The sequence below is a fragment of the Erpetoichthys calabaricus genome, chromosome 3, assembly GCF_900747795.2.
Source record: "Erpetoichthys calabaricus chromosome 3, fErpCal1.3, whole genome shotgun sequence".
Taxonomy (NCBI): domain Eukaryota; kingdom Metazoa; phylum Chordata; class Cladistia; order Polypteriformes; family Polypteridae; genus Erpetoichthys; species Erpetoichthys calabaricus.
The window spans coordinates 122669151-122679912 of record NC_041396.2 but is presented as its reverse complement, the minus strand read 5'-3'; the positions used below and the strand labels follow the sequence as shown (position 1 = coordinate 122679912).

At 42.9% G+C, this 10762-nt stretch overlaps 1 protein-coding gene across 2 annotated transcripts in view; it reads left to right on the top strand.

Annotated features, from left to right (window-relative positions):
* Positions 1-5659: 5659 nt before the first annotated feature.
* The window catches only part of abcb10 (ATP-binding cassette, sub-family B (MDR/TAP), member 10), a 222451-nt gene continuing 217348 nt past the window's right edge, over positions 5660-10762 (top strand). The window contains exon 1 of one of the 2 annotated variants that reach the window (XM_051924255.1): positions 5660-5780. In XM_051924255.1, coding sequence (XP_051780215.1) covers positions 5771-5780 — 10 coding nt within the window. In that variant the 5' untranslated portion in view covers positions 5660-5770. Of the gene's footprint in view, positions 6382-10762 lie in introns of both variants that reach the window. The other variant, XM_051924254.1, reaches the window with a different exon arrangement.

Genomic DNA, 10762 nt, shown 5'->3' with positions numbered 1-10762 from the left:
ATAATATTGAAGATACCTGTGGTATTTTTAAAGCATTAGCCTGCTTGAAGGATCACTACAAGCCAATTATATCTTTTAACTTCTAAAGGGTTCCAATAACCCCCACCCCCTCCCATTTTGGAATGTTTTTGTAGAATAAGCCAGAATTGATTTTTTTTTTTTTTTTCTCCACAGCTTTTTTGCCCAATCCCCCATACCTGCAAAGCAAAGAAATACATGTATGGATGACTCAGCATCTTTTACTTTAAACATTGTTTTACAAGGAATGGAGTATGGTTTGAATAAAATGCAAGTGTAACCGGTTTTCGCTGCATGCGCCATGCTGCTACGCTCTGGCCTTGATTCAGGTTGACCTCTGAAGCTTCTGCGTTGTGATTTGCAACGTGCAGTACGAATCGCCACGAAGGAGTAATGCAACCACAATAAATTCCTTTATCCATTAATGCTTATTATTAACAGCCTGAACTAAAATGTTAAAACAAAACATAAAAAGTGACTGTTCAAGCTATGCTGATACAATTCTTCCTCCTCTCACAGTAATACAATGAAAAATGAACACTGAGAGAGGCTCACACTGATGACGTAACATAACACAGTAAACGAAGTAGGAAAATGTAACAGGAACACAACAGCATAAACATACAACAGAATGAATATTATCAGGATGTGTTGAAACTTCAAGTAACTAAACTTCGTATTTTAGACACCTGTTATACAAGGTACCAATATTTTTAGTCATGTCTGTACGTATATATCATATTCCTAAACCCAAAATCTGACCTTTGGGTTTTGCATTCTTTTCATCTGCTTCCAAAACCATCCCTCCTGTTTAATTAAATATTATATCCATAAAATGCTGGTAAAGAAGTATGTTATTTATATAATTAAAACTAACCCAGTATGAGATATGGTTTTTGTTTTGGCTTTCCTATACACACTATTTCAAAAGAAAATAAAATGCTTCAGGTTTCCTGAACTCACCACTTACCTGTAGGTGATGCATACTGTACTTCTTCCACAGTACTTTTCTTCTGTGTGCAGAGGATTGTAAACTGCCTGGGTTGAGAGGACTTGGAACCATCCCTGAACCCAGACCACCAGGAAGGTCAAAAAGGGGGGAGAGGGGATGAATGTAAAATAGGTTTTAACACAAAGAGAAGGTACAAGTACAAGTGGAAAATTATAAATTCCCATGCAGCCTACCCATGCATTTAGTTATCCCTGACCACCAACTGGGTAGTTGGTCTACTTGTCCTATAGTACTCCATTAAAAACTTTCATCTCAAAATTACTTATCTGCACTCTTGCCTTTCTTCTTTCCATTAACTGAGTCAGTGCCATTTCCTGATTGCTGGAAACACTAGCTGTGAACTTGGAAGTACTTTAAAATAAAAATATCACAGAAAACAAAATTTCACTGTAGGGTTTATCCATCCATCCATCCTTCCATTGTCTCCCGCTTATCCGAGGTCGGGTCGCGGGGGCAGCAGCTTGAGCAGAGATGCTCAGACTTCCCTCTCCCCGGCCACTTCTTCTAGCTCTTCCGGGAGAATCCCAAGGCGTTCCCAGGCCAGTCGAGAGACATAGTCCCTCCAGCGTGTCCTGGGTCTTCCCCGGGGCCTCCTCCCGGTTAGACGTGCCCGGAACACCTCACCAGGGAGGCGTCCAGGAGGCATCCTGATCAGATGCCCGAGCCACCTCATCTGACTCCTCTCGATGCGGAGGAGCAGTGGCTCTACTCTGAGCCCCTCCCGGATGACTGAGCTTCTCACCCTATCTTTAAGGGAAAGCCCAGACACCCTGCGGAGGAAACTCATTTCAGCCGCTTGTATTCGCGATCTCGTTCTTTCGGTCACTACCCATAGCTCATGACCATAGGTGAGGGTAGGAACATAGATCGACTGGTAAATTGAGAGCTTCGCCTTGCGGCTCAGCTCCTTTTTTCACCACGACAGACCGATGCAGAGCCCGCATTACTGCGGATGCTGCACCGATCCGCCTGTCGATCTCACGCTCCATTCTTCCCTCACTCGTGAACAAGACCCCGAGATACTTGAACTCCTCCACTTGGGGCAGGATCTCGCTACCAACCCTGAGAGGGCACTCCACCCTTTTCCGGCTGAGGACCATGGTCTCGGATTTGGAGGTGCTGATTCTCATCCCAGCCGCTTCACACTCAGCTGCGAACCAATCCAGAGAGAGCTGAAGATCACGGCCTGATGAAGCAAACAGGACAACATCATCTGCAAAAAGCAGTGACCCAATCCTGAGCCCACCAAACCGGACCCCCTCAACGCCCTGGCTGCGCCTAGAAATTCTGTCCATAAAAGTTATGAACAGAATCGGTGACAAAGGGCAGCCCTGGCGGAGTCCAACTCTCACTGGAAACGGGTTTGACTTACTGCCGGACCAAGCTCTGGCACCGATCGTACAGGGACCGAACAGCCCTTATCAGGGGGGCCGGTACCCCATACTCTCAGAGTACCCCCCACAGGATTCCCCGAGGGACACGGTCGAATGCCTTTTCCAAGTCCACAAAACACATGTAGACTGGTTGGGCAAACTCCCATGCACCCTCCAGGACCCTGCTAAGGGTATAGAGCTGGTCCACTGTTCCGCGACCAGGACGAAAACCACACTGTTCCTCCTGAATCCGAGGCTCGACTATCCGACGGACCGTCCTCTCCAGGACCCCTGAATAGACTTTTCCAGGGAGGCTGAGGAGTGTGATCCCTCTGTAGTTGGAACACACCCTCTGATCCCCCTTCTTAAACAGGGGGACCACCACCCCGGTCTGCCAATCCAGAGGCACTGTCCCTGATGTCCATGCGATGTTGCAGAGGCGTGTCAACCAAGACAGTCCTACAACATCCAGAGCCTTGAGGAACTCCGGGAGTATCTCATCCAACCCCAGGGCCCTGCCACCAAGGAGTTTTTTGACCACCTCGGTGACCTCAGTCCCAGAGATGGGGGAGCCCACCTCTGAGTCCCCAGGCTCTGCTTCCTCATTGGAAGGCATGTTAATGGGATTGAGGAGGTCTTCGAAGTACTCCCCCCACCGACCCACAACGTCCCGAGTCGAGGTCAGCAGCGCACCATCCCCACCATATACAGTGTTGACACTGCACTGCTTCCCCTTCCTGAGATGCCGGATGGTGGACCAGAATCTCCTTGAAGCCGTCCGAAAGTCGTTCTCCATGGCCTCCCCAAACTCCTCCCACGCCCGAGTTTTTGCCTCAGCAACCACCAAAGCCGCATTCCGCTTGGCCTGCCGGTACCTATCAGCTGCCTCCAGGGTCCCACAGGACAAAAGGGTCCTGTAGGACTCCTTCTTCAGCTTGACGGCATCCTTCACCGCCGGTGTCCACCAACGGGTTCGGGGATTGCCGCCACGACAGGCACCGACCACCTTACGGCCACAGCTCCGGTCAGCTGCCTCAACAATAGAGGCACGGAACATGGCCCATTCGGACTCAATGTCCCCCACCTCCCTCGGGATGTGGTCGAAGTTCTGCCGGAGGTGGGAGTTGAAGCTACTTCTGACAGGGGGCTCTGCCAGACGTTCCCAGCAGACCCTCACAACACGTTTGGGCCTACCACGCCTGACCGGCATCCTCCCCCACCATCGAAGCCAACTCACCACCAGGTGGTGATCAGTTGACAGCTCCGCCCCTCTCTTTACCCGAGTGTCCAAGACATGTGGCCACAAGTCCGACGACACGACCACAAAGTCGATCATCGAACTGAAGCCTAGGGTGTCCTGGTGCCAAGTGCACATATGAACACCCCTATGCTTGAACATGGTGTTCGTTATGGACAATCCGTGACGAGCACAGAAGTCCAATAACAAAACACCGCTCGGGTTCAGATTGGGGGGGCCATTCCTCCCAATCACGCCCTTCCAGGTCTCACTGTCATTGCCCACGTGAGCATTGAAGTCTCCCAGCAGAACGAGGGAGTCCCCAGAAGGTATGCCCTCTAGCACCCCCTCCAGGGACTCCAAAAAGGGTGGGTACTCCGAACTGCTGTTCGGTGCATACGCACAAACAACAGTTAGGACCCGTCCCCCCACTCGAAGGCGAAGGGAGGCTACCCTCTCGTCCACCGGGGTAAACCCCAATGTACAGGCTCCAAGTTGGGGGGCAATAAGTATACCCACACCTGCTCGGCGCCTCTCACCGGGGGCAACTCCAGAGTGGTACAGAGTCCAGCCCCTCTCAAGGAGATTGGTTCCAGAGTCCAAGCTGTGCGTCGAGGTGAGTCCGACTATATCTAGCCGGAACCTCTCAACTTTGCGCACTAGCTCAGGCTCCTTCCCCTTCAGAGAGGTGACATTCCACGTCCCAAGAGCCAGCTTCTGTAGCCGAGGATCGGACCGCCAACACTGTAGGGTTTAAAATTCTGTAAAATTAGAGAACTGGTTAAGGGTCTTAATATTTTGGTAGTTCATTTATTTATATATATATATATATATATATATATATATATATATATATATATATATATACTGTATATACACACCTATGAATAAATACCTTTCTATATTATGTATCATCTACTATAACGAAAATAATTATGAGAGGATTTACAAAGAAAATAAGTACATTGATATAAAGGTGATAGGTTTATAATGAAACAAAATGTTAAGAGTCAATGTACGTAGTGATGAGATACCGTACATCACAGTTGCAGTCCGTGCCAGATGTGGCCCAGTACGCATTGGTGCTCCGTAAAGGCATTTCCCGTTCTTGCTTCAAGAGGACTGGTATTGAATGTATGTGTACATCGGGCGTACAGTCAGTTCGGACCATATTAGCAACGTTTATTTGCAGCTACAAATATGTCCGTTTGCACCATCAAGGGGGACCCCGCTGTCACCACAAGTTTTTCGATACAACTTGTGCATGTCCTATCTATGGATCTTTGAGGGTATGCCTCGCCTCATCCTTGTTTTTTAGCACAATCAACAAGGTGAACACCGGCAGTATTTTTTCAACGTCAAACACTGGTTGCAGGTTGTCAGTATGAGAGGACAATCTGTACAAAAAATAGAAATTGCAAAACGTACAGTTGTTTCATTTATAGGAGGTGAAAATCATAGAAACAATGTAGATCTTTAAAAGTGAGTGAATGGGACAGATGTTGGAACTTCTTAAATGAAGTCACATCTCCTGCAGTTAATACTTTTAATATTTTATTTTATTTTAGGAAATGCTGGTAGTAAAGACATGAGGCTTGGGCACCCACCCCAGGACTGTATGATGTTAGAAATTAAGCACCTGCGTTTTGGGGGAAAAGACTTAACTTTTATGGCAAGAGCAAGCAAACTACTCCGACATTGACCTGGCTGCTGTAAGGCAGAAACTCAAATGAAGTATATCATCTGAAAAGACATAAAAATAAAGGCATACAAAAATCAACAAACAAGCAAGGCGCAACCATGGGATCGAAAACGCCAACTACTCAGGCGCCCGCACGCACTTATCTGAGGTAGGACAGACTCATCGGGAGAGGTTATTTCTGATAGTTGTTCGCCATCTAGCGGCCATAGGCCTAACTTACATGTATAGCCAGCAACAGACATAAGTAGTAGATTGTACAATCGATCGTTTCAACCGACAAGTCAGTGGCTATCGATATACTCTGTTCCATCAGTCTGCCTTATCGTGTCCCAGCTTTTGGGAAGGTAAACTGGTACAGTCAGATGGAAGCAAGGGCCAGGGCGTGAGGGACTTTTCTGTTGCAGAAGTTGTGTTCCGAGACTGATAGCATGCTTTCTGGTTCGATCATTTTCCTTATCTCGTTTTTTTCTCTGGCTGCGGTTAGAGTGCCTGGGTGCGGGCATTAATTGATACGATATGATGAGAAAGACAAGAAGCAAAGTTAAAATTGAGAATATTGTAGTGTGCACAGTTTTAAAAGAGCAGTCACTTCTGGCGATTTGACCTTCGGCTGTTTTTCTCAGTGAGTTTTAAATTATTGAGGGAAACATGAGTTTATGGATATATAAAGCAGGCTGCCGGAAGGATACACAATTTCTGAAAATTCTCCACACCAGTTGTCTTTCATCTCCATCGGTATGCTTATTTGCATCTCGGCGGTTTTTTTTAAAGCCGTTTGCCCGGCTTCATCAGTCACGTTGTCAGATACCCTTGGCAATTGCTAACGAAACCTCTGTAGCTCTGATAAAGAGAACGGGCGTACAGTCGGCTGGTTGCTCATTTGTCTTCTCCAAGTCGTACAGCCATAGACCGAATTCGACAAACAAGGAAGATGAAGGTGACCATGACGTAAAGGCGAAGAGAAAGACGAAACGAGTATTATCAGAAGATACCAAAAGACTCCTGTCTCTGGCGCACCCTGAGCGCTGGCGACTAACAGGTAAGGTGTGCGCAGTGCCACATCCGTACGTGCGTAAGCAGACGCTTAGTATGGGGGGGGGGGGGGGGGGGAATGCCGGTATTCTATAGTAAGTGTGGAGCAAATTCCCAAAATCCAGACATAACCATCACTTGTGGAAAGAGTTTAAAACAAGTTTGGGAAACGTTCGTTTTTGGTCTGCGTGCGGTGTGCATGTATAGGTTTTTATTTTCTGATAAGCCAGCTTCGTTCCATCTTTTCAAGATGTGAAAGGTTAAAATGGAGGGCTTAAATTGACCCGATGTGGAAGGGTGCGGGAATGTCCGATGTGATGGACTACTGTCCTTTCTCGAGCCGATATACATCGGATGCTACCGGGAGGTGCTCTGAGTGCCTTCAAAAACGAATTGGACTCTAGTTTTGAAAATTCACAAACTGACTACATTGATTTGAACGATAGCGGCTGCGTTATGCACGTTTATCCAGTTCCAACTGCCGTATTAGCTGAAAAATGTCAAGAACGAAACAAGGCTGTTTTTGCCTTCCTGTATTTCCGTGTTCAAAAATAATTGTTAATTTTTATATAGAACTTTGTTAACAATGGCTCTTAAATTTGTTTTTATTCCCACTTTTACTACGACCTTTACGGCGTCGCTAGTGCATCCTGGAAGTGTGTCGGCCCCTTTAATCAGCTTGTTGATTGCATGGGTAACTGTTGGAGTGATGTTTCTGGCCCAGCACAACACAGCGCATAAAATCACACTGAGTTATAGAATATGTGAAGAGTGTCATTACCCACATTAAACGAGCACAGTCTCCTAAGAAAAAATAGTCAATTTATTTTACCTCACACTTGTTTTGGCATTGTGTTACTCCAGACATGTTATTGTGTTTTAGCAGATCTGTTTCAACACTTCACTTCCAAAATCTGATTTTCATAATTGTGAATGGTTAGCTTGTTATCTTCATTACTAAAACCTACAGCCACTCCCCCTTCACAGTATAGTTTGGGACAGTTGTTTTCTACTCCACTGCTTTGTGTTTTGATCTACAGAGATATTCTGAGGAAGTTTTTAAACACTTCTCTGGTACAGTTAGTATTGTTAGGTATTTGATCATGCTCTTATTTACTATTAAACCTAACATTACTGACTGTTGCTTTATGCTAAGACTTTATCATCAATGCAAGGGGAAAATAAGTCATAGTTCTGATTTTCTCCTTATTACTATTACTGTACTCTTTATATCCCAACTTTTCAGTGTCAGCAATGCACAATTATCCACCTTAGCCAACACACAGTGTCACACAGTTTACATCTTACGTTGCTGCTGGCTTGATTAACAATGCCAAAAACAATGAGGCATAAATATTCAGACCATCTTTGTTACACGTTTGCTGCATTTGCAAAGGAGAAAAACAACCCAATTCAGTTTAATAATTCTGTCTGTTGTTCCTTGATGACTGGCTCCTGCCATGTCAGGTCTGCTTTTTTATTTGTATGTTATTATTTTTTAATTAGCTACGTCCAAACCCTTTTGTGAAATTTTTTTTTTAAAAAATTTTTTACTTATTTGTTAACTTTGTATTTTCCTGGTAAACACCCAAACTTTTTTACATAATTTTTAAGTTGCATTGAATAAAAATGTCTGCTAAATGAAACTTATAATGAGGATTAAAAACTTCAAGATAATAAACTACTAAATTTAGTTCTCACGTATTTGTGGAACATGAGTATACTCATGCTTCAATTTATATAAAAGAGAGATGAACAGTGACCTTATATCTTCTACTCTCAAGGACCAAAAGACTACTTAGCCTGGGAAAAAAAAAATAGTAACTGCATTTGTAAGCAATTATAGACAATTCTGTCTGAGCTTCTTATGTATAGACAGGGCCAATGTGTGTCTTTTTACTTTGTTTTTTTAATTATAGCACTTTGTATACACTGAGAACCCTATTTTTGTGAAGGGCTGTGTTTTTTAGCTTTAGTTTGGTAGGCTGCAGTATTCACTCATTAGTACAGTAGTCAAAAGCACTTCATGCTTTTCAGACTGTGACAATACAAGTAAAAATATTAATGTAGCAAAGTGCTGTGCTATCATGCATGGCTGATCTGGATTTAGTTTCCTTCTCATGGTTGATTTTATGGCTTACTATTCTAACACGGACTTGCTCTCCCAGCTGTCAATTCTAGACTGAAAACAAGACGGCTATGCTGATGCTGCCATTTTTAGGGTGCACCTGTGCAGGATTGTGATGGCTCTTACGTTAAATATTGGTAGCCCAAGTATCGGTATGCCTTTTTCCTACTTGGATGGGCTGGCTTTTGTTCTTATTTGTTGCTGCAGTTGCCACCATTACTTTATTAATAAACTATAAAAATGCACTTAGAAACATACATATAATACACATAATAGTCAACCCAAGTTTAAATATATCTTAATATTTATTTGTTTTTAATTTTAATGTTAGTGTAGCATGCACTAACAAAACCTGATTATTTTACAAGTATACAGTAAACAATACCTTAAATCAAAGGCATCATTACAAAAACTGATTAAGAGCCACTAATTTTACAATTCCACCTAAATAGCAAATTTATAAAAACTACTAAGTTGCAGCAAGGCTAACTTTACAATTTTGGCCAGATACCATGTGAACAAAAATTGAAATGTAACAAAAGTTAACTTTTTATACTGGTGATTATGATCATTCTCTTTTTAATCTAGAATTAAATTGAAGAAGTTTTAAGAACCAGTTGTTTCTTGTTACTGTTCCTCATGGTATAATCAGAGCAACTAGAGATGAAAATAATTAATGTACCACTAATGGGGCCTGGATAAAATTATTATTCTTTTTGTGTCTAATACCTTAAATGCATTCAGTAAGCTAACTGACTTGCATGAAAAAAATTTATATGTCATATATCTAGTCGTATAGTCATAATGCCCCAAACACATGTATTTTTGCTAAAATATTCTTTAAAAAAACGACTTCCATGAAATTTTCTCATGAATGGCTAGAGAGAGTGTTCAAATGGGGATTGAGTTGTGAGCTGAAGACTCCTCTCCCCATTTTAGAACATTTATTCTTAAATGGTTCAATATATAGTAATTCAAACATTCTGAACTAGAAGATAGCATTCTGTACAGTTTAATCTCCAATGCATACTGCATATAAGAGAGACCATTTTAGTATTGTTATTAGAATACTTTGGGTTAAGAAAAGGATGGGAGGATGCTCCAGTTCATACGAAATGCATTGTCACCAGCAGGGAATTGCTCAGGGTGATACATCCTCTCAGAGGACCTAGTTATTCTTTCTGAGATGATTGTCATGAGATGTGAATTTAAGGATGCCAAACAAAAGCAAGAGTTTATCAAGCTGAGCAATAAGGGTTCAGCCTCACAGCCAAGCAAGCTGGACTCCTGACTTCTGCTACAGCAGGCATGGTATTACAACAGCAACATATTGCAACAAACTCTGTTTCTCTAATCCTGCACTGCACTTGCCCTCCTGTTACAATGGACACTATTACTTACAACTAGTTATACTCCTTGCGAGAGCACACCTGAAACACAAATTCAGAACATTAGGATTACAAGCAGCAAGCTCTGCCACTGAGCTAAATAGAGAGCTCCGTTTAGCCATCGACCAGTCTAACTGATAACTTGTGACAGAACGTTTTGTGCAACGGCATGCAGCTGTCTCAGCTTTGCTGTACCACTAGTTGCAGTTCCACATGAGGCAAGGTCATCAGTGGAGTCCCACAATGGTCTTACTTCTGTATTCCAGTTAAGTTATTAAATTTCTCAAATTTGCAGATTATACTAAAATTGGAGAAATAACAGATACTGAGGAGGCAGCAAAAGCTCAGACAGTTTTTAGAACTTAGAAACTGCAGTTTAATGCAGAAAAGTGTGAAGTTTAATGTAGGCAAAATAAACATCAATAATAAATACAAGATGAGAATCGCTGTCCTAAAGGAAGACTTCTCTGAAAAGGATTAAAGGGTTTACATTGACATAGTATCATCTAAGTAAAGTGCAGAAACAAATAAAATAGTAAGTACAATATTTGGTTATATTGTGAAAACTGTTGAAAATGAATCAAAGGATGTTATTCCCAGACTATTTAATGCACTAGTTAGACTGCAACTGGAGTTTTGTTTACAGTTCTGGTAATTTCTTTGTAAAAATGACATTACAATACAGTTGCAGGTGTGCAGAGAAGATCAATCAAGTGCATCCCAAGACTTAAAAACATGTACTTCTCTGACAGGCTCAGGTAAATAATACTGTTTAGTCTTGAGCAGAGGTGATTGCGTGGAGACCTAATCCAGGTCTTCAGAATGCTCAAGGTTTTGATAAAGTAGATCTAGCTAAATTCTTTCAACTTAAC